General features: G+C 37.3%; 1 protein-coding gene across 1 annotated transcript in view; it reads left to right on the top strand.

The window, feature by feature from the left end:
- The window catches only part of AGAP1 (ArfGAP with GTPase domain, ankyrin repeat and PH domain 1), a 383533-nt gene that overhangs the window by 98290 nt on the left and 260446 nt on the right, over nucleotides 1–24797 (top strand). The window contains 1 exon segment of the mRNA XM_042467277.1: nucleotides 2096–2230. Within this exon segment, the coding sequence (XP_042323211.1) occupies nucleotides 2096–2230 (135 nt within the window).

Here is a 24797-nt window from a genome sequence, read left to right on the forward strand (position 1 = left end):
CTAGAAATCCCTAGCATTGAGCCAGGGCAGTTAAAGCAATCTCAAACTGGATTATTTTAGACTTGAGAGTAGAGCAGAGTGTTTGCTGTCTGGGAATGGCCGTGAAAGGATGACCATGGAGACTGTAGAGAAAAGGAAAGGAGAACAGAGAGATACTGTGGATGTACAGTACTGGGAGGATGTAAGGACAAAAGGAACAGTAGCAACTGCTACAGTTTTGGTGGAAGGAGAGGAGGGCATACCAGTGCTTGCTGTAGCAACAGTGGAAGGACAAGAGGAAAAGATAAGAGAACTCGACAACATATGCCACAAGAGATCAAAGCAGCAAAAATTGTTGCAGTGGTTGGCCATTGGCCACAGTGTCATAGGAGAGGTGGTCAAAACAGGAGAAAAGGCTGCAGTTTTGGTGGCAGTGAGGGAAATGGGAAAGTACATTCAAGAGCCCACAATGCTGGAATACACACAGACATAGCCACTGTGAAACATTGCTATCTAGAAATCCTGTTTTGCCAACTTCTTGTTCATATTTTGCAATCACTGTCTGCCTACTGCCAATTTCATATTTAATATTTGGACATGTTATTGTCATCAATTTAAGCCCTGGTGGCGCAGTGGTTAAATGCCTGTACTGCAGCCATTCACTCGAAACCACAAGGTTGCGAGTTCAAGACCAGCAAAAGGGCCCAAGCTCGACTCAGGCTTGCATCCTTCCGAGGAGGTCGCTAAAATGAGTACCCAGACTGTTGGGGGCAAATTAGCTTACTTGCTAATTAGCTTACTTGCTGTTCACCGCTATGATCTTTGGAATAGCGGTATATAAATAAAACAAATTATTATTAATTATTATTATCATTCCCATCATATGTTGTTCATTAACTAGTTGGTTTTCAGTTTATAGTGGTTTTTTATTAATTCATGAACCTCTGTAATTCTCATACACAATGCAACATTTTGCATTACTATATTATTTATATTTCTTTATTGATTTCCTTTCTGTGTTTTCTAGCACGTTTTGCTATTTGGCTTTGGTTTTGTCTGCTGTTCCTAGCATTGTTGGAAATGAGGAAGCAACACATAGAGGCCCCAGAAAGACTGCTAAGGACCACATGCAGGCCATTTGCTGTCTTGCCTACCCTGATTTTGCCTTATATACTCAGAACGACACTATTATGAGTGAAGTACCTTAATGAAAGTTTTCCCCCCCCACCCTACATAGTGTCATTTTTAAAAGCATCACATGTTGACTTTATATTACACATGTGAAGTCTCACAGAAGATGTCTATAGTCGGTTTGTAAAGCATCAGAAAGTTTTGTAAGATCTTAAAACAAAGTGTGGATTTTCTAAAATAGACATCTTGAAGAGGTCTATGTTTGGTGAATGTCGTACCATTTTAATGCTGTGGAGAATTGTTGTTGCATTTTTATCCATTGCCAAATTACTTTATTGGCAAACATAGCTGCATTCTTTGGATGCTAGGAGAGTTTAGAACGTTCTCCCATAATATGAGGGATTTTAGGAATGTTGTTGCCGCATAAGATGTTCGAAAATGCAGCAGCAAAAATTCTTACCAGAGCTTGTTATTGGGAATATATCACTCTGTTTGCTGCAGCTTTTCTGTTTTCCAGGATTAGAGCCTCAGTGTACGTATCTTCAGAACTCTTTGCTGCATGATGAGCCAGTCTTGCTGCTCAGAAGGGTCTACCGGAGAGACTCTCCTTTGAATTTTCCAAGCATTTGTGTACTAATTGACTTGGAAGTCGGGAAAGACCTTTCTTATTCTCCCTTTAGTTTTTGGCCATCTCATTTATAAGTGTGTGTATGTGTAGGAATTTGGATTGCCAAGCTCCTTTGGACATTTGCAAATGGAATTCAGAGAATAAATATTTAGAAAATAATAATACGTAACTGTAGCATTTTATTTATTTAATTTAGCCTGTTTATATTCCATTGTTTGGTCAAAGGCTCACAGAATATTTGAAAGAATAGTAAAAATTCACACTTGATAAACTTATATTATTTTTGGAAGGAAAAAGTGTCAGATTTAAACATTTTCTAAAATAATAATAATAATCTGCTTTCTTTTTTTTAAATAGATGCTATAAGTTCCAATAACCCTCGTGTAATCGATGACGGTAGAGCACGAAAACTGTCAAATGATTTGAAAAGATGCACCTACTATGAAACCTGTGCTACCTATGGGCTGAATGTTGAGAGAGTCTTTCAGGATGGTAAAGAAACCTTTTCTGCACAGTATCTTACAGTGTCTAATTAAAGTTTATTTGTATCAGTTATTGTTGAATTGACTAGTATTTTTGTTAATACATTTGCATCTTACAATAAATCTGTGTTTACCTCAATCACTTTTTTCTTATATTATATATGGCTTATATTTATGTTAAACAATGGAAAAATTTGTAGACATCCTGTTAATCTGTATACATATATATCAAATACTAGAGGCCTGCATCTCCCATTCTACCCATTCCTGTACATTCTGCATAAGTGATTAAATATTTGGTCCTACAAATGTAAGTCTGATGGCATTTGCTCCTATGTAACTCAGCATAGGTTTTACTCAAGAGGAAAACTGGGCTCTGCTTATTGCCCTTCCTGTCTCATCCATATCTGTTGTAACAATTTTGCAAACACACTGTTGTTCATAACCCTCAGGAACATCCAGTAAGTATTGAGGAAGAAAGAAAATTTACAGGATGTTGAAACAATATTGGCTTTGCATGTAAGCAAATACAGTATCCAGCCTACATAGATTTTGGGAAAGCAGCACATCACTAAGAAAAAAGGGATGAGATCTGTTAGAAGGAATTTACTTCTCTGGGGAGCAGGGAATTTGTGCTAGTGGAAGATAGGTTTGTTATGGTTCTATAGACCACATAATAAAGTGCCTATCTGCAAAGGCTATAGATCTAGCAGGTCATCCTGAAAGCCCGCTAGATTGTGATTGCATGTGGTCAGCAGTCATAGCACTTGCATGTACCACGTATATCTGTCAGTTACGTGGATCAGTTATGGAATAAGGATGCCTAGCATTACCCTCATCATATGCTCTCTACCCTAATCATTATGTATGTACTAAAGGTCTCAAACTATTCCTGCAGGTGAATATAAATACTAGAACATCATTTTATTATGTTTCTGTTCCATTTTTAATTTAATACAAGGAGATTTAAAGAACTTCACAAACTAAAATAATTGTTTTCAAAAGGCAGAAGTCTTAATTCTACACTAGTTTTCTGCTCTCATTGTACATCTGACTCCGGACTGGATGAAAAACTGTGGCCTGCATCCTCTCATTAGTCCCAGCAAGAATAGGTTCACTGAATCATTGGCAACTTAGTAAAATGACACTTATGTAAATTCTCTTAATTCCATGGATCTAATCTATTTGGGACTAACAGTGGGATTCAGGTCTCTGCCCTCCTTCCAAAAAGTCAGTTTTCTCCATTGTAAGTACATCCAGCCTGAGGGAAAAGTTCTGTAAGCAAAACTTGTACATATCACATTGTAAACTTTCATCTTGATAAAGATAGTATTTTACTCTCTTCTTACTTTCTTCATCTTACATGCTCTGTTTTCTAACAAATTCCATTTTTGTATTTCCTAAAAGTTTTTTATCATTTGATTATCCTTTTTCTATTTATAATGCGAAGAATCCACAGCAGCAAACTAAGGATGTTTTGTAAATAGACCCTTGAAGTTTGGATGAGGGGAGATTATTTACTCATCATCTGGGTTAATTATTTACTGATGAGACAAATGATAACTGCCACCCATCAAAAGTCTTAGCTGAATGTGTAGATGCAGTTAATTCCTAGACAGGATTATTATGGGGGAGAGATATTTGGAAGGAAAGAGTTTATCTCAAAGCAGGTACAGACAAAATAAAATGTACAAGCAGCTGAAACAGGATTTGCTTTGTGTGTAATCAAATACAAGTTGTACTAACTAGCACCATCAAGGTAGTGGGGGGGGGGCATAGTTTTCTAGCAAGAACTATGTTATTATGATGGAGGTGTATCTTGTGCTTAAGAAAAAAAATAGCACACATGGGAGATTGACAAGGCAGTATCTTGAATTTGGAATGATGTTCTCACAATTAAGGATAAATGGTCCTGCGGAAATTCTGAGAGTGAACAAATGTTGCAAATAGTCCAGTTGCATTAAAAAAACACCTTTTTTTGGTTGAAATGTGTCTTTTGGCTCCCTCTTGTGGAAATTCTGCTCTAATGCAAGTTGCATCTGGCAACTGTTTCTTCACGTGTAGTTTCTGAAATGAGTTGCTGTTCCTTTCGGGAACATTTTTTGTTGTTTCTTCATTCTGTGTTACTTAACTTTAGTGACAGCTTGCTGTTTCTTTCCATTGGAGAAGCGCTAGCTTTTGGCTTCACATCATCTTGATGTCTGATATTTCCTAATGGAAACATGCCTTTAACCCGGTAGGATACCTAAAATACTTTCACCATCAGGCTTGGTAGCTACCTGCAGCCCTCCCTAGGTGAACTATGGATCAAGGTAATGACATTTACTAAACTAGTGTGTGCTAGTTTATATTGAATAAATTAGGTTTTCTTAAGCTGTACTCTGTTATTTTTAATTTCATAAAGCAGCAGGGTTTTTTAATATATGAACAATGACTTTCTGTGAATGGGGATTCACAAATTAAAAATAAAAGAGTATTGTGCAATAAAAGAGCAAAGTATAGTGACTATCTGTATCTCCAGTAGTTTTAAATTTTAATTAAACATTAACTTGCCTTGCAAGATAGATCAAGAACTCACTCTGTCTGCACATATAACCACTCTGGAGCCTTCTGAGGAACATGCAGCCAGGAGATGGTAATCTTCTTCCTATTTCACAGTATCTGGTACTAAAAATATACTGTTTTTGGAATTGAGAATTTTATTTCATGGCTTTGGTAAATAATGGTCATTGAAAGCTACCTGTGAATTCGTCTAAAAACACACATGGCTTGTAAAAACAAAGCCTTTGTTAGGTCACTCAAATTATATAACTATTATTACTGCCCTCTTTGAGTCATTCTTGACAGTGCTAAGCATTGTTGCATTTCTAACAAGTATCACTACTTTAGCAGGTCTGATAGGACTGCTTATTCAGTATCTCTTTTGATGTCTTCTAATTGATTGTTTTCACTTTTGCAAATCAACCACTACTTACCCATATCAATTAAATATAGTTGTACTGGGGGGGGGGCAGAAAATGTACACTGGGGGGGTACTTTCATTAGGACCAAAAGCTTTGGAATATCAGGCTCAGAGTTACAAAAGGGTAGGTGATTGTGGAAGAAATGGAAAAGTCCAAAACTTAGGCCAGATGTTGTGCTTATGAGGCCTGCAGTTAGATTCAGCCACAAAATGGAGATGGCAGGCAAAACAAATGATTGCTAGGTGTGCTGGTAATCTGATCACGCTCAGTAGTGCATACAAGAAAGCAATGGTCATTTTCCATTTCTGATAATACAAAGGCCATGTGCAGTGATCTTTGATCCATTACATATTGTAATCCAGGGGGATGTGGTGTAGTCTGAAAATTACATATTCCTGCAACATATTGGCTCCTCTTGCTTCCTAATTGTATCTGCTGCATCAAGTGAAATAACAGATGGTTGCTAGAAAATACACCTATTCCTTCTCTTGAAATAGGTTTATATATGAAAGAGTTGAGTGGTGCCATGAAGTTTAAAATAAAAGTTCAGCACTTAGGACTTTTAGACACTCAGAGAATGCTGACACTCGTGCTGGCATTTTTAAAAGTTAGCTTTTACTGAGATGGCCCACGATATATAAATAATATAGGTTTGAGAATTGTTAATTCTGTTTCTACAGTTATTTTAGATTATCAGCCTGGTCTGGGCCTATCAGTTTTTGAAAATGTTTATACTTGGCTCCTTAGGTGTAAAATCATTTCCAGAGCAATTAAACCTGCCCTTAACATAAACCCATCAAGTTAATAAAACAGAGATTTAGCACTATTGCCACTGGTTGCAGAAAAGCTCATCTGGATACTGTGACTAATTTTGGAAAGGGGTTTAAAAAAACCCAATACATACGTTTTTCATTGATAGACTTAGCAAGTAGAAAAGTTTGCATATAAATAAAAAAGCTGTAAGTTGAAATTTTCAATTCAGAGCCAAGGTGGAGCTCAGATTTAACTGATGTTGGCTCAGTTTTAACTGCATTAAAACCCAGAAAGTGCATGTTCAGCTAGGTTCACAGTGACTCAGCTCCTTGCATTCCCAGTGAGGCCTGTCTATATCCTCTCCTTGATTTCCTGCCCATTGTCCACTCTTCTATCAAAATCATCTCCTTTCCCAGAGGGCTAAAAATACCTACATTTCTGCTCACTGGAATCTAGGGCAGCACATTAGTTGAGCAACTTAAAGCTTTGTTCTTTAAATGAATTGGTTGTAAAAGGTCCAGCTGTAAACATGGGACAGACATTTGAGGGAAAGAAAAATGAATAAGGACAAGTCCTAGGGACAAAGTATCAAAATGGTGGTGGAGAAGTATTCCACACTCAAGTGTGTTAAGCAACAGGGCAAGGAAGCCAGGCAGCCAATATTTCCCCTCAACCAATAGTACATAACAGTAATTAATAACTACCAATGGTAGTGGTAATGGAAAGGCAGCAGGGCTATGCGAGTTGTTCTGTTTGTTACACTGAATGTTACAGCCATGATTCTGTGCTTCCTGGACACCTGTTGTAGATACAGGGAGGTCCTGGCCCCTGGGGGAACAACTTATTTCACTCGAAAACAAAGGATGCTGAGAAAAGCAGAGAAGCTAATGGATTTTGGAGACTTGTCTCATCGTCATTGATATGGTGACCTACTCCCTGGGCGATGCCTATTTTGTAGTCACTAAGAATGAGGTCTTGGGGTTAGGAAGAAGGAGATTGTCTTTTAGAAGGGGTGCATCTCTTTGTGGATAACCATACTTTCTTGTTCTGATAATATGCTTCCAGTGCACAGGGATTTCTGGGATGGAGTTGGTAGCTGAGGTGATGTTTGGCGTCATTGACTTGGGGAAGTATAGATAAGAACCAATGGAAGCTAAATTTAGGCTGCTAGGGGGTTGAAAGTGCAAACTGCCAAGGCCAGATAGACAAGCACAGTTGGGGGACTGCAGTCCATGTATAAGGTAATAAGCAGGGCTTTTGATTTGTTAGTGGCTACAGAATATTTTTGGACATATAGGGCTTGTACAAAAGGGACAAATGCTGTTTAAATCAGAATTGAATCAGAGCTCTGGTAAAAGGAGGCAGGACGCCATTTAAATTGAATCTTTGGGGAAAACTGGAAGGAGTGGGGAGTATTTGATTAGGGCTGAATCACCCTAAGAGGTAAGAGTGAAAATGTCGTAAAACACAATGGCCAGTCAAAGCAGCCACAAAAGCCACGAGAATAGATATTTGGTGAAGGATGTTGGGAATAGATATGCTCCTGCTTGAAGCATTTTAGCTCTAGGTTCTCAAACAGTGGGGTGCATCCCCCCTAGGGGGATATGACAGTTTCTCAAGGGGCTAATTAGCTTACCCTCCAGAGAGGGGTAGTGCTTGGAATGCTTTTTCAGCATCTTCTTCAGTATCAGGTCACATGGCAGGGAGTGAGATAGGAAGAGAGGGAAGTGATTGTCAGGATGTGGTGGGGACGCTGGGATTTGTGTGGCCATGGCTACAGTTTGGTAGGGGTTGGAACAAAGGTCTGTGCTTGCCATTGTTCCACCGACTACTTACTGAAGCCTGCAGCTGTGTGCACATTCACAGAGGCTTTGGTAAGCAAGTTGTCCTCTTTGACAATCATTGCCCCTAGCTTTTCTCCTAGTGTACATCGCTAGGGAGAAATGGTTGGAGCAATGGTCGCTTGCTCAACTATCCATCCCAATGCGCATAGCCTTTCCTGGATCTAGAAAGCAGCCCAGTCCCTCCAGCAGGTGTGGGTGGGAATGGGTTGCTGCTGCTGCCATGCAGCCTTTTCCGGGTCTGTTGGAGCTGCTGGTAAGGAGAGTCACCATGAACTTTGATGACTTCAGTATCTCCTGCTTTGTTGGGGATACCAGTTACATATTAAGGGAATCTGAAACCAGCAGTTGGAGTTTATAAATGTTGAAAAATAGCAAATTTGAATTTTTAAATAAACTAAGAACTGAGTGGAATGAAGTCTTAGACTGTCTTCAGCAAACTAGTCGACAATTGCTTTAGCTTCAATATACAGTATTTCTCTAGATTTAAAACTCTGATTGATCTTTTTAAAAAAAGAGGATATTTTAGGTTTGTGACATCTTGCAAATTTTAGGGCAAAGTTGGCTAGTTCAGCCAAATGTTCACAATGGAAAGAGGACAGTGTGTTACAGAAGTCTGAAATATTCAATTTAAAAAATCTTCAAGCACAAGGATACTTGAGTTGCTTGGTTTTAAAGAAAACATAAGTGTAGTGTGCATAATGACAGGTGGGATTGGAAGGATCAGTGAGATATGGTCATTTCACAATACAAATTGTACAGGGAGGACAGGGCAGGGTAGGGTTTTGTTCATGACTTGTGTGTGGGGGCTTTGCAGTGACAGTGCTAGCAATGTTTTTCTTAGATTCATATCATGTACAAGAGCAGCCATACTGTGAATGACTGGAAGGAAAATGAAGTGTATGTTTGGTATCTGCTCCTGGGAAGTACTGCATGCTTATCAGAATAGATACTATCAACGTTATCGGAAAACGGCTAATTCTTTTTGATAGGACAGTATAGTAATTACTGTGTTCTAACCTTCATTTATGATTTCAGCCTCTTAGAATTAGTGTGATGTGTCATTAATGGGGAAGTGTAGTTCTTGCTTTTGTTCACCATGTATTAATAAGTGTATTATTTTTTCTTCTATTCAGTGTAGCCAATATTATTCCAGCCTCATATAACTGTCTCCATGTTTATTGATGGTGAATAATATTATTTCACTGCTTGCCTTGACTTTTTGTGCTATGTCAAAGGGATCTTGTACGACCTTTGTTAGTCTCAAAGGTGCTACAAGTTCCTTTTGCCTACTGATATTACAGACTAACACTGCTCTGAATTCTGCTTGTATGCTGTTTTCAGTTTAAATGCTTGCTATTTTTATATGGATATGTATAAAGGAATATTTAATATTAGCAAGCACCATTTAATATCTTCATAGTTTTGATTGGGAAATAAGCATAATTTGCTAATCCATATTGTTGTCATACCATATCTTTAGTTTGCAGTAATTTGATGTGATTTAATTAGTGAAATGGCTAAAGGCAGCATCTCTGTAGCCATGTCACAGTAATGAAAGGTGAAATAATTATGCTTCTGAAACTGGACTTGGATTGGGTGCTGTGAAAAGCAAAGGTAGATGATTTAAAGAAGATGACACTTTATAACTGTATCAAATAAGGTGGCATAGAGAGCTTGAATATTTAGGTCTGCTGAATATGTTCCCTTTCTATAAAATTTTGACCACCATATGCTCATTAACCAAAATGGGGCATTTTTTAACTATTGTTTCATATTTTAATCAGTCATAGCCAAGATTAATAAGGACATAATTAGTTCTGATTAAAGCTAGCAAGAGCAGTTTGTATTTGGGGATAGGAGTGTGTGATCCGGACCTGATAACTATGGTGAAGAGATCAGGAGTGTCCTCAGCATTATCAAAAGTGATAGGTGGTAAATATAGTGGGCCCTTGGTATCTGCTGGGGTTTGTTTCAGGATCCCCAGTGGATACCAAAATTCATGGATGCTCAAGTCCCATTATATACAACTTGTACCGTAAAATGGTGTCAAAGAAAACTTCATGCACACAGTGAATCTCTAGTCTAAACTATGGTACCACTAAGGAACAATAAGTAAATGTGGTGTTAAGCAGTGTAACAAACATGTATCTACTTGCAGAAATACAATTATTTTCTTTCTCTAATGAATAAAAAACTTTATGGTAATACCTTATTATACTTCATAAATATGAAACTGATAGAACAGCGAACTTTTTATCTATAATTTTTAATAAGGTTAACCATTAATCCAATTGAAACTAATATGTTTCATCAAAGAAACTCATGATCTAATGATAATACAGAACACAAGTCTGTCTACAAGCATAAAGTCCCACAATTTCAAATATGATGTAAAAGATCCATTAAACATGGAGTGGGGCATAAAGTCCTTTGAACTTTAAAACAGTGAATTATAAAGGTCTTTGGTTATTCCCAGGATCTTTAGAAAACGTCATCAGTCTGTAACTCTTTCCTTCTTTTTGAATTGCTTTGTGCTTAATCTTGTGATGCAAAATGATTCATACATTACATAAGGATTTTACTCCATAAATAACCACATGTCCATAAAACCAGTACTAAGAATGATTTACAAATGCAAATCTGCAGCAACAGAAAAATTCTAAAGAAGAGAGAGCAAGAATACTGGGTCTTAGCTCTTTGAGGTTTCTACCTCCAACAAAGTTAAAACTTAAAATTGGGATTGCATTTGGCAGAGTTTACCTATAAAGCACCTAAAGGGTTTTCCAGATGCAAAAATGCAGAGACTTCTTGAGAAATTCAGTGTTTTTTGCCTAAGAAAGGGGTGGGTAGCCTCACCCAAGAGAGAAACAGTCTGGATCTTAAGAGAAGTTACTTTTTCTGTTGCTAATGGTGTTTAAATATTATAGCCTGGGTTTTACAACTCTTTGTTTCCAAGAGCCTTCTTCACCAAAGGGAGCCTACAGCAATGTCCCTTCAGACCATCTTAACTGATAACAAATACAATATCTTGATAAAACGTAGGCCCATGACTCTAACATCATCATTTTTATTATTATTATTATTAACCTTTATTTATGAAGCGCTGTAAATTTATACAGCGCTGTACATACAATCTTTTTAGTTAGTTTTTTCTTCTTCTCTTGTATGATTTTTAATACCTTTGTCTGAGGAACAAGTCAGTGGAGCTTCGAAAGCTTGCATGATGTATTCTGTGCATTTTTAATTGTCCCGATAAAGGTATTGCTGTTTTGTGGATTTTGGTTGTTATTCTATTTTGCTGTATCACCAATATGGATTGGCGATACAATCCATAGATAGTATAGTAATGAAGCGGTCTTAGGGAGGTGGAAGAAAAATCCCCCCTTCTTTCTTGCTGCCAGAGCTCCAGAAAAGGTGAACTATGTGTAGGTGATAAAAAGCAAGGGTTTGAGGGTTGGTTGGTTTATTTCTCAGCCTTGTGGTAGTAATGGTTGCTTTGTAAGGAGACAAACTGTATTCTTCAGAACCATTTGTAGACACCATTTATAACCCTACAGTATTGGGCACACACACACACACAACGGAGTATGTAGGATTTGGTGCCTTAAACAAGATATTTAGGTGACTCAAGAACTAGATTTTTACAGGTTTTATTAGTGTTATCAATTTTTATCATATGTACACTGCCACATTCAGCAAGAAAAACTTTATTTACAATGGGCCCTTGATATCCACTGGGGTTGGTTCCAGGATCTCCCTGTGTATACTACCTGTGGATGTTCATGGCATAGTAAAATGGTGTCCCTTATATAAAATAGTAAAATTAAGGTTTTCTTTTTGGAATTCATATATTTATTAAACATTTTCAATTCATGGATGGTTGAATCCACAGATAAGGAATCTGTGGACACAGAGGAGCGACTGTATAATGGACAAAATATTTTGAGGGGGAGGGGAAAAGATGATGAGTTTTGGTCAGCTGTCTCCTTTTTAGATGGTTATGCTGTACCTAGAAACCATGGAGAAGTTCAAAATACCATTGCTTTCCTAATTTGTTGGCATATACTCCTCCCAAAAATATAGGAGTCAACACATAATAATAATACTAACTTCATTGTGGTTTTGTGTAGAAAAATGTGATAGGGTATACAAACTCTGTTCAGTGATGCCTTACTTTCTTTACTTCACTGAATTCATTTAGTTTGAAGATTTTATATTGTATTTGTTTTTGCTTTGTTGATCGTATATGTTCATATCTAATGAAAAAGGTAAATAAATACGAACCTCCTCAACTGTGGATGCATGGTAGTGCTGTCAAGTGCCATGCCATTCCAAGGAGTTGGTCCTCTGGCATCTATAATTTGATTAATTGGTGTGCAGCTGTGTCCTTTTTAGTACTATGCTTACGGCCATAGCTGAGAATCCGAAGTGACACACTGTCCTGATTGCTCATTAGTTGATTGCATCCACTTTTGACTAATTAGGGTGCTGTGCTGTTTGTAGTTTAGCATTAGTGAAAGGCATTGTTGCAGCCTTGGTTTGAAAACATTGGGTTGTATCCAGTGTGTAGTACTAGCTGAAAAAGTAGAAGAGGTGGCATTGTTCTGCTGGTACTTGCATTTCCAGAACTAGCACAATACCTAGCACAATGAAGTAATGAGATGTGAAGGTTCCTGTGTGTTGGATTGTGTTTAAGCAGCTAAGGGAATTATATATCTTTGGATTTAATTCTCTTGTTCCAGTATATTCATCCCTGCAGTGGTTGGCATTTAAGAGCACGTTAAATATGAAACTTAAGGAGTTGTTAGCAATGAATGTTCTTGTTTAATAAATTAGAATGGCTCTTGGGCAGATGATGCTGTTTCATGAGGTTGCAGGCCATCCATGCAGAGTCAGGCAGTTTCTGTGGTTTTAGGCATGTAAGACTAAGAAATTAATGTAGCAGCAGGAATTAGACGTTTTGTTAAAATTATGTGTCCACTGAGGTGGAGGGGAAGAATAATTGTGCCCTATGCTTAACTCAGTTATAGAAGCAGCAAGAAGTTCAACCTGGAAGGGCAACTTCAAAATAAAGCAGATGTGGCCCTTCTGGTTGTTGTTGAACTTCACCTCACAACTTCCCTCACCATTGGCTGTGTTGGCTGGGTCTGATGGTGCTTGAAGTCTGACAACATTTGCAGAGCCTCATATTCCTACCTATGAAATAGTGAATCATAGAGTAATGATGGTTGGGGGGGATTGTGTCACTTAGCTTGTCTCTGGAGTTGTGGGAAGGAGAACCTCACAAGTGGGCATTTTGTAGGATTGAGTGAAGGAGGTGGAACTTGGAGACTTGGATCTCCAGATTAGAACTCTTCCCACTCTTCCCTGGATTGTCTCCAGGGTCTAGGCAAGCAAGCCAGTCTGAGCTGCATCGAGTGCCAGTCAGGGATAACCAAGGAGAATAATCTAAAGAACAAGCTGAAGTTCAGAAGTAAATAGAGTGAGGAAAATCAAACAAACATTTGGTTCCTGAGAGCAAAAGAATGGCCATGGATGTGCCCATTTTCAACTGCTCTCAATCAGTGCAAGAGGCCTAATTACTTCAGCTTACTCTTTTTAAGGCCAGCCAAAGCTTTTCTTGCTCTTTTGCAGTTGGTGCTTTAGTGTATGACACTCAGTAGAGTGAAGTGGCTCATCATCCACATCCTGCTTCTGAGGAGCTTCAAAGGCCACATGGGATGATGCAGGCTCTGGCTTTGGCAGTTCCAGTGAGGGTTTGCCAGCCTCCTCTGGCTGCAGCTGGAGCCTATTATCTTGATTCTTCCCTGACAGAGTGTATTTAAGCCACATTGTTGTTATTGTTAAACTATTCTGTTGTACCCTTATTTCAAAAGATCTCAGGGTGCCACACAAGTACTGTAAACAAATTAAAGCAGACTAAAACATATTAAATGCAATTAACAAATTAGAAGCAGATTTAAAGGATTAAAACCATGTGTGTTAGCATTTTGAGATAAATCAGTGAGGCTCAAAGACTAATAAAATAGCCATGGTTTCATTTGGTGCCTAAATGAAATCAATGTTTGTGGCAGTTGGGTCTCCAAGGGGAGGGCATTCTACTGTTGTGGTGCCACAGGTGACAAGGCCCTCTCCCCAATCCTCACACGGTGTATTGACTTCACTGGTAGGACACAGAGGAGGGCTCACCTCAAGAGACATGAGTGCTTGGGCAGACTAATATATTTAGAGATACTCCCTTAAGTACTGAGGTACCAAGCTGTTTTAAGTTTTAAATGGCATCACAACATCACAAGCACATTGCATTCAGCCTGGAGGAGTGTTGGTAGCATGGTCAGGGAGAAATGTATGGAGTCCTATAGGATAAAATAGTTTGAAATAACATTTTAATTAGAACCCACAAATACAAAATCAGCCAGAAGGTCTATCTTGTGTTGCATCTTCTATTTAACATAACAAATTGTTTCCCAGAAGATGCTCTAGAGACGAAGAAATCAGATAGCAAATGTAATGCCAGCAGGGACTGTGTGTGTGTGTGTGTGCGCGTGTGTGTGTGTGGGTGGGTGTGAAATCAAATTATGGAGGTCACTCAGCCAACTTTAATCTCCCCAAATAAGCCAGTCTGCACCCTTTCTTCTGCAAAACTAAAAACATACATCTGAGGAAGTATGCTCAAGTCTATAAAAGCTCATGCTTATCAACTTCTTCTTTTTTTTCAGTTATTGCATTCCTCAAAACTGATATGGATAGATTCTCTAACCAAATTCTCTTACAATCTGAGATTTCCAATAACTACTTTTTGCTATTTTGACATCAAGCAGTAAAACATACTGCCTCTCCTCTAACTACTATACCATACTACTAGCCGAAAACATCACAGATCAAGGAGGCAAATGTAAAGGCAGGCTTATTGTTCAACATAAAGAAAACAAAAATAATGACCACAGAAAATTTGCACAGATTCAACCTAGACTATGAGAAATTAGAAATAGTAAAAGAATTTTCATTTCTGGGATCAAATATTTATCAGAGTAGGACTGCAGTCAAGAAATCAGAAGATTATTTGGAGGGGGGAGCTATGAGAGAACTAGAAACTATCCTAAAATGTAAAGACAACAACTGAGCACAAAAGTTAGTACCATACAAGTCATTGTATTCCCTGTTACCATGTATGGATGTAAGAGCTGGACAGTTAAGAAAGCAGATAGGAAGAGAATTAATTAATTTGAGATGTGGAGCTGGAGAAGAGTGCTGAGGTTACCATGGACAGCCAAGAAGTCAAAGAAATGGGTCCTAGAGCAGAGCAAACCAGAAATCTCTCTGGAAGCCAGGATGACTAGACTGAGGAGGTCGTACTTCAGACACATCATGTAAAGGCATGACTCACTGGAAAAAACAATAATGCTAGGAAAGGTAGAGGGAAGCAGAAACAGAGGAGGACCACATGATAAATGGATGGACTCTATTAAAGAGGACATGGGTATGAATTTGCGGGGCATGAGCAGAGCAGTGGAGCATAGGGAGTCTTGGAAAGGTCGCCATGGTTTGAAATCAATGACTGGATAAGCAAGACATGCAAATAGAATGTGAGTGTTAACTCTTTAAAGAATGCATACATCGAAGGAAGGCAGTGGAATTGATCTTCAGGTAAACATGATTAAGACTAGGCTGTAAATACTACAGTTCATGCATGCAAAACTAGTATGCCTGTGAAAAAACAGCTGTTTCATTGTCATTAAATGCAGCAATATTAGGAAACTCTTTCTGAGGTGTAGGGTAAGTCGGCTCCTTTAACAGAGAGCCTTTTGCGGACATTTGGACACACAGACAACGGATGCCGCCTGATCTTGGAAGCTAAGCACGGTCAGCCCTCACTAGTACTTTGATGGGAGACTGCCAACGAACACCAGGTGCTTTATTTCAGAGGAAAAAACAGGCAAAACCACCTCCTGAGTATTTCTTGCCTGAGAAATCCTGTGAAATTCATGGGGTCACTATAAGTCAGTAGATAACGTTAAGGCACATACATACATGCACAAACAAGCAAAAAATAGAAACCTCACCTACAGTGACACAAATGAGGAACATCTTCGATAAAGGTACACTGAAGAGAGTTCACAAATTAATGTAGATGCTTTTATATGTTTCTGTACTACATGTCATATTTAAAAAGTAAGTGCAAACACTTGTAAAGGAATATACATCAGAGACTAATGTAATGTTACTTAAATCTCTTAATTTAAACTAATCTAGCTGAAAGGGATCTGAGAATATTAAGAGTCGGTGGATGCCATAGTAGGTACTACCACTACTGCTACTACTACTACTACTACTACTATTTTATTAATTTATATCCTGTCATTATCCCACTAATGAGACTCAAGGTGGCTAACATTTTTTTTAAACATACTGATTAAAATGTTTTATTTATTTATTCCAGTCTTTTGTATTCCACCTTTCATCTGATCATGGAACTCAAAAGCAGCTAAGAGCATATTTAAAACAATACAAAATAATTAAATATATAAATATACATTAAAAAAATTAAACAATTCATGGAGTTAAAACATTAAAAATATCAAAATACATTGAAAGGCTGTATACCAATCTTAAAAACAGAACCACACAGAATTAAAAGACCAACCCTAATTGATTGGTAAAGGCCTGATGGCACAAAAATGTTTTGACCTGCCATTGGAAGGATAACAAGGATGAGGGCATCCTGGCCTCTCTAGGGAGGAGGTTCCAAAGTTTGGGAGCAGCCACTGTTGATAAAAGCATAAATATAGAAGTTATTTTAAAATAATTAAACAATTTATAAAGTTTGAAACATTAAAATTCATTTTTAAAAATCTCTATATACCAACTATAAAAAATAGCAACACACAATAGTAAATGTCTATCCCAATCAGTTTTGTAGAGTATGTGTGGTTAGTAGCCCTAAACATGTAGCAGCCTTGAAAATTATAAATTATACTATACAGGCAGAAATCTGGAAACTGCTGAACTTCTATTACTCATTTTCATTTAGGTTTTAGCAGGGGGGACATTTGAGTAAGAACAGTGGTGGAAGTGCTAAAAAAGATGTATGATCATCTGATTTTCCCTGTCCTTGCCTTTAAACAGTCTTTAGTGGGCATTTTCTAGTTACCACCTGTGGCACCTTTTTTAGTTTCTTAATAGCTAATTATTCTTAATCACTAATATAAATAGCTAATATAAATAGACAGGTGTGTTTAGATTTCTTTACAGGAGTTTCATTAATCCCAAGCAGGCTATATTTCATTTTCTTCCTACTGAAATGATTTGAGTAATTTCCATGGAGTGGCATGAATAGCTGAAATGTATCTTGTAGTATAGGATGGGACAGCCATGTTTGTGGATTCCATATCAGTCTGAATCTGGCCTCTTCTCATATTTCTTAATAGAGCAGATGAGTAATTTCTCATAAAATACAGAAGGCTCATTGAGCCCAGATATTTAGCAGTTTAGCTGGATGATTAATAGATATGGAAGGTAACATATTTTATATGTAAACAATGATATCTAAATGCTGAATTCATATTTCAGCATAACTATTTCCTACATAATATTCAGGTTACTTGGTTGTATACTGCATTATTACCTTCTCAAAAATGAAAAGTTTAACAGTGTATTTGATGGCTTTCTGATGATTACTAATGATCAAAACTGAAAAAGTAACAAAAAAGAGTGCATTTACTAGTTTGACTGCATTATATGTGAATGAGTTTTGTTGTTTGAAGTTTACTGAAAGCTATTAATGAAAAAGATAATTTAGATGTGTCAGATTCTAGCCTACACTGAATTATGCCTATACTAGGTGTATTCTTCATCTTTACTGCTCAAGCTGTTTGCAGATATATATTTAAATAAATTGAACTGTAGACACATCAAATCACAGAATCATAGAGTTGGAAGAGACCCCAAGGGCCATCCTGTCCAACCTCTGCCATGCAGGAACTCTCAATCAAAACATCCCAGACAAAGGGCCATCCAGCCTCTGATTAAAGACCTCCAAGGAAGAAGACTCTACTACACTCCGAGGGGGTTTGTTCCACTGTCGAAGGTCCTTACTGTCAGGAAGTTCCACCTAATGTTGAGGTGGAATTCTTTTCCTGTAGGTTGCATCTATTACTCTGGGTCCTCATCTCTGGAGCAGCAGAAAACAAGTTAGCTCCCTCCTCAGTATAACATCCCTTCAAGTATTGAAACAGGGCTATCATATCACCTCTTTACCTTCTCTTCTCCAGGCTAAACATCCCCAGCTCCCTAAGTCTCTCCTCATAGGGCATGACAGGGACTTGTAATTAAAAAGTAGGACCATTGGTTGTATTGCTGTTGTAGATGCTGCTTTTTCACTGACAGTTATCTGAAGTAACCGTGGGAGGGGGACACTGTATACAGGTGTGTAATATTGCCTTGCGAGTCTTTGTTAAACCAGTTCTTCGTATGAGGAATTGGGAGCTAAGCAGCAGGGAATTCTGCATATTCCTTTTTCCATTGACCGTTGGGAGATAGGAAATTGTTAGGATAGACCTGCACAAATGAGGGAGAAACAGTGGCGAAAGGGTGAAGGGCTATTCATACGCTTCCCAGTTGTTAAACCCTTTCCTTGGCTATCCTGGAATGCTCCCTGAGTGTATGGCCCCCTAGCCTTCTAGCTAACAGTGGATGTAGCCCACAGGGCCAAAAAGCTTATGAACCCCTAACTTAGGAGACCATCTTCTTTCTCGTGCTGATTAGATTTGCTTCATACCCCCCAAGTCTGTTTAAAAGAGTAGTTCTTGTGACTATACAAAACTGAATTGTGACAAGAAACATTTTTTTTATTCTGCATTTGTTTCCCACTATAATTGACAGTTCTCTACAGCCATGAGAAACAGAAACTTGCATGTATTATTAGGCGAAAACGAAAGCCAATTATTGATACAAGTGAATAGCATCAGTTCCTCAGTTTAATCAGTTTAAAATACGTGAGACAAATTCCTCACAAAAAAGAATCATTGAACATCCACTTGTCACTTAACTGGTTGTAGGTTTGATTATGTTGATGAAAAATATTCAGCCAACCACCGTGAATATCATCAAGTAATGTTAAACTTTACAAAAGGGATTGAAGAAACAGCTTCATTGGATCTGTCTGTGTCAGGCCTGAAGCCCACGTGTTTAATGATATATGGAGAAAGGAAATTAAATGGTAAAACATTGTGAATAATTTTGAATTCTAACAAAGTTATATTTTGAATATTCAGAAATTGTGATATTTAAAAAAAATCAGTCAGTCGATAGATCAAACATTTAAGATGATGTTTATTATATACAATCAACCCTGTTTGGAGCATCAGTGACTGCTTGGCTAAAATTATTGTTTTAAAATTAAAAGATTCAGAACATACAGTAACATAAATATAAAAATTAATACAAAGATATTAATAAAAGTAATAAAATATGGTTAAAGCCATGTTTTTCAGTTGGGTAAGAGAATGCAGGCTTGCATATTTATTATAGGTTAGTAGCATCAACTTGAATCTGACTGCAATACTTTAGCAGTCAGTGCAGTTTTTTGAACAAATGTGTAGCATGCTCTTGGTAGGCTGACCAACAGAGCAACCTAACTGACAAAGTCATGCTAACTGACAAGTTGTGGGCTAGCTGCAGTTTTTAGAACATTGTCAAGAAAATCTGCATGTGAGCACTTTATAGCAGTTCTTGAGGTTACCAGTGCATAGATCACTGTGGCAAAATCCTCAGATCTTTGCATACTTGGGACATATCTTAGAAGTGCAGAAATTTAAAATAATTAAAAAATGAATCAAACTGCTGCACCATAAGAACTGATGGTAGTTGAGCTAGGGGTAGAAGAAATATCTGGAAACAACACATGCTTTGCTGCCTTTCAGTATGTTTCATATGAACTGAACATGCCAAAACAATTCTAAGAGTAGCAGCATCCAGGCCTTGACCTTTTCCTTCCTGAAAAGAACCAAAGGTTCAGTCCATGACAGCAAATCACCAATGCTGGGAAATAAATGTGAGTGTCACTTTGCTTCCATTAAAAAATGAAGAATCATCAATCCACACTTTTTGTGGGTTAATGTCACTTTATTGGTAATAGTCCCAGAAGACATGTTTGGAACGGGTTGGCTTTGATTTTCTTCATAATAGAATCCCTTTAGAGAAAATAGTCACTGGAAGGATAGCATGGAAGTGTTTGAACCTATGAATTGTAGCAAGTGAAAACTATTTCATTCTTTGCAGTAGTTAATGTGCTGTTTTGCAGCATCTCCCTTTCTAAAAATTATTATTTTGAGAATTGCCATATTCATCTATCTAGAATTACTTTGCTTTTCTAGGATCAACATGAGTAGCTTTGACTTTGTTCTGCCCTGAAGGTAACTGTTTATTGCTGTGGATATTTAAATCTCCCGATTAATAGGAGCAATTAAACAATAGTTTAATTTCCATCAAATTAACTGCCGTAAGAGATAATTGCAACATAAATGAAGATAAATTTGTTTTAATACAGCAAGAGTTTTATATAAGTCAAGAGCTGAGCATCCAGTTTAAAATTATTTTATAATCAGAGATGAACCTTAAAATGACTTGTGTCCTAATCTTTATAAATGGGACAGAGGGGCTGTGCTCAATTCATAGGATATGTTTTAAAAGAAGTAAAATTAGATCAGTAGATGTTTGGTTTTTGTTTTGTTTATTTTTAGCATCTTTGGAAGACAGAGCACAGTACATTCATGGTTTGTTGATGATCTGAATGTTTCAGTGTGCCAGGCTCTTCTGTCTAAATAGGTTGCCAGCAAGCACTGCATGATATAATAATTCTGGCTTAAATGTTTGCATAGATATTTTGATAAAAATGTGAAGTAAAAAGAAGCAAATAATTTCGTGGTAAATCTGGGGAGATCTACAGAAGTAGTATTCACTGTGGGAACTAAATCCATGCTTCTTTTATTTTTGATTTATTGCGTTGTATTGTGAACATTAGATTTACTCACAGTGCAAAGCTTTAGGAAATTTTACCTGTTAAGGGCCTTAGGACAGTGCTACTCAAAGTGGTGGTCCATGAATTGGTCCCAGTTCACCAGCCGTTGGCTGCTAGTCTCTTGTGGGTTTCCAGGAGAGAAACAGTAGTAGCCAATGGACACAAATATGATACTGGCCCCTTACATATTCGGGAAGAAAGAATACCATTGCTCCACATCACATATCTTGAGATGAACTGACTTAGACAGTATGGATATAGTTTGGTATCCTGTGTTGTGGTTACTTATAGCATCACAAATGTGTTGGAGTTGTATGGATGTCATTCTAGTATGTTCTGAACATGTCACTTCTTTGTTTGGAAAGTCAAAAGTGTTGAAAATTGGACTTCATTGCAATATTACTGTTGTGAAGTTGAAGGCTTTCATGGCCGGCATCCATAGTTTTTTGTGGGTTTTTCAGGCTATGTGGCCATGTTCTAGAAGAGTTTCTTCCCGATGTTTCGCCAGCATCAGTGGCTGACATCTTCAGAGAATATTACTGTTGTGTTGGGTTTTTTTTTAAAAGACAATGAGTCTTAGATCTACTGCTCTGGTATATTTTGGTTATAGTGTACTTTTCAACATTGAGAACAATGTATGTACTATCTGTATCTACCATTAGATCCTAGGTATATAAATAAAGCTTTTATTATTATTATTGGACTCAAACAACTCTCTTTGTCTCTATATAACGGGTTTCCATAATGAGAATCGAAACTGGGAGGAAAGATAGCAGGAAAATACTGGGTTTGAAACAACTTTTAAAGAATTGTTAGAATGTTGTTTTCTGGAATGCATTTTTTCTTGAGTTTTCTGGGTTTCTTCATTGTCATCATGATGACAATGAAGTTTGTGCATTATTTCAAAGCCCTCATCCCTCAACCTATGACTTTTTTTTCATAGTGTACAAATTTGCAACCTCACCTATTAAGCTAGTTATATACTGTTGTTAAAAACATTAATATAAATTTTATGTCTTAATTTTTCTGTAATACATTATATTTGATTCCCCTTTTGCAGTATTTATCAATAACTACAAATATGAACAAAATAAATCCCACAAATACTACATCTCTAGATGTCACAAAGTTTTAAACCGTCGAGCCCTTGAAATAAATGAAGTGGTTCCTCTTAAAAGCAGACCTGGTCTTTCATTAGTCAAATTCATCACATTTGACATGTCACAGTGCAGGAAAGTTCAGCATTCATGAGACGTAAAATGAAATAAAATGAACATGAAGTGGTGATGGGGTCCTTTAGTTAGGTACAAAAAATCAACATAAGAGAATAAGGCTGCTGAGACTTGGCACAGCAGGAGATGTACATGTAGTGGAAATTGCATTTTGTTGTGTTTTATTCAGTGGTGTTAATAATATGGATTTGACTTACTTAGCGCTATACTGTAGTTGGGCACAGCAAGAATAGGACTTCATGGTTCTGCTGCATTGCTGTAATACAACTGATTTTCATTCATCAATAGTATTATAGCTTGCAAATTGGTCATAGGAATTATATCATTAAGCCCCATGTAAATATGATTTCATTCTTTGAAAATACTAATTTGTTTGTTTTTACTGGCATAGCCAGTACATACATGAGCACTGCAAATTGGGTGGGTTACTTTTAAGCCTATTTGTGTATATAATATACCCCCCCCCCCGTAAACAGTGATGGTTGCATTGCTCCTTTTTAATGCAAATTAATGGAGCTGCAAACATAATGCATTAGAATTCTATCAAATAAAAATGGCTCTTTCACTTCAAAGTAGCAACATTGGTTATTTATCTAAAGCTTTATACTGAAACATCCTCTCCCTATTCCCAATGTTATGCTGACTTCAGGCTTAATTGGCTTAATTGGAACAAAGACATGCTCTTTAATTGAGTACTTCTATATTTGTTGAACCAAAGGTTTCTTACAATGCATTAAAAGAATTTAGAATTGTTTCTGTGATTATACTACCGTCTTCCCTGTTTAGCATTTTGTTTTGAAATGAGGCAAGTCACAGTGACAGTCATGGCCATTGTTTCTCCAGTATGTGCCAGACATACTGCCAAAAAAACCTTTGTATTTGTGTTAAAATTATGTAGCTTCAACCAACCTAAAATCTAATGAATGAGATAAAAGATATGGCCCCAAGTTATACTAACAGCTATGCTATTCTAAACTTCTCCAGGGCTTCTGATATAGATTTTTATGCATTTAATAGGTATTCAAGTGCTCTGGGTTGGAGGAAAGCTATAATGGTAACTGAGCTAAAAATGAAGACATTGTGATATTTATCAGGCAATCCATGAACATTGTCCAATAACTGCAGCTGGTACTGAATTAATGTTGCCCCCAGTGTTGCCAATTTCTGGGGAATTCCCCAGGGTCCGGGGAATTTAATTAATTTCTTTCCAGGGATTTTGACTGAATATTCCAGTAAATATTGGGGAATTCCAGGTATTTTGGATTTTGGTAAAACATTCCAGGGAATATCTTTGAGGCTTCTTGGCAACACTGGCTATGAATTAGTATGATCCTATTTCACAAGTGGCACTCAGACTTTTTACTCTTAGGACCCCCCTTTACATCTACATGCAGACTTTGCACACACACCCCTTGATGTACTATGTGAATAAAAATATTTTGCTTATTTAGTGGGTGTATTTTCATTCGCACATATCTTAAAATTTTATAAAGAAACAACATTGTTCAAATTAGAACAGTTTTATGTAAGCGAATTGAGTATTTAATTCAACGCATGTGGAAAGTTTACACATCAGAAAGTTTGGGGGGAGGAGGAGGAGGACAGGGCCTCCAAGTCTTGCATCCCTTTGAGCAACTCTTGAGCTCCACCAGGGCTCTTGCTGTTTGAGAACCGCTTTATTACACTGTTGTTCAGGTGTGGGTGGCTATGCAAGGGTAGGGGACCACATTAGTCCATCAGGAAACCTTGAAGCAAGATATCTGCTTCCACACTTACTCTTGTAAAAAAAAAAAAAAGACTCACAAACATTTTATCTGTATCCAAATGCTGTTTATTGAACAAGAAGGACAAGATTTTTGTGTGGTTTTTTTTTGGGGGGGGGGAGGCTATGAGGCCATGTTCTAGAAAAGTTTATTTCACCATGTTTTGGAGCTTTCCTGGACCATTTTAGGCCCAGGAGAGAGGACTTTATTTCGCAACAAGAAATGAGTGGAAGCCACTTACTGTTTCACAAAAGGCCTAAATTGGCCCAGGGTGGACCCCAAATGTCAAGGGCCCTCTCAACATGATGTAAATTATTATTATTTAGTATCATTATATTTATTTATATCCCACCGGTTCTCAAACCTGGGACTCAGAGCAGCTTACACGTTTAAAACAATATAATTAAAAATATAGAAAAGTGTTACATTAAAACAGAATTAAATTACTACACTTTTAAAACAGATAGCATATACAGGAAGAAAATATATTTTAAAAGATACATGTGGCTGTCCACAAAAAAGCAGCTATTTAGCAGAGGCTGAAATATCTCTAATGTGCACCTAAGTTTTAAATATAGCACAGTATTGTAGATATCTGTTTCAGTAATAGTTGCAAATTCCACCACATTATCCATTCAGTCCTCCATCTCTAAGATAACCTTCCCCAGTGTGGTATCGTGCAGATGTTTCAGATGACATTTCTCAAAATCACTAAACATTGGCTAGGCTGGTGAGATTCATGGGAGTTGTAGTCTAAAGCATTCTGAATATTGCTATGTTCAAAACAACTCTAATGGAGCAGCAGTGTACATTTTTCCATTTCATACTAAGTATTCCAGTATTCTCTTGAAATAAATGATTCACTTAATAGTTCTTACTGAAAATCCATTCATGTGGAAAAAAGAAGAAATGAAAGTGGGACTGTTCTAAAAGTATTAAACTTTTTCATATTTACTATGATTGAAAGTTCATCTCATATTCAAGAGCTTTTTGGTTGACTAATA

This window comes from Sceloporus undulatus, chromosome 1 (genome assembly GCF_019175285.1).
Source record: "Sceloporus undulatus isolate JIND9_A2432 ecotype Alabama chromosome 1, SceUnd_v1.1, whole genome shotgun sequence".
NCBI classification, from domain to species: Eukaryota; Metazoa; Chordata; class Lepidosauria; order Squamata; family Phrynosomatidae; genus Sceloporus; species Sceloporus undulatus.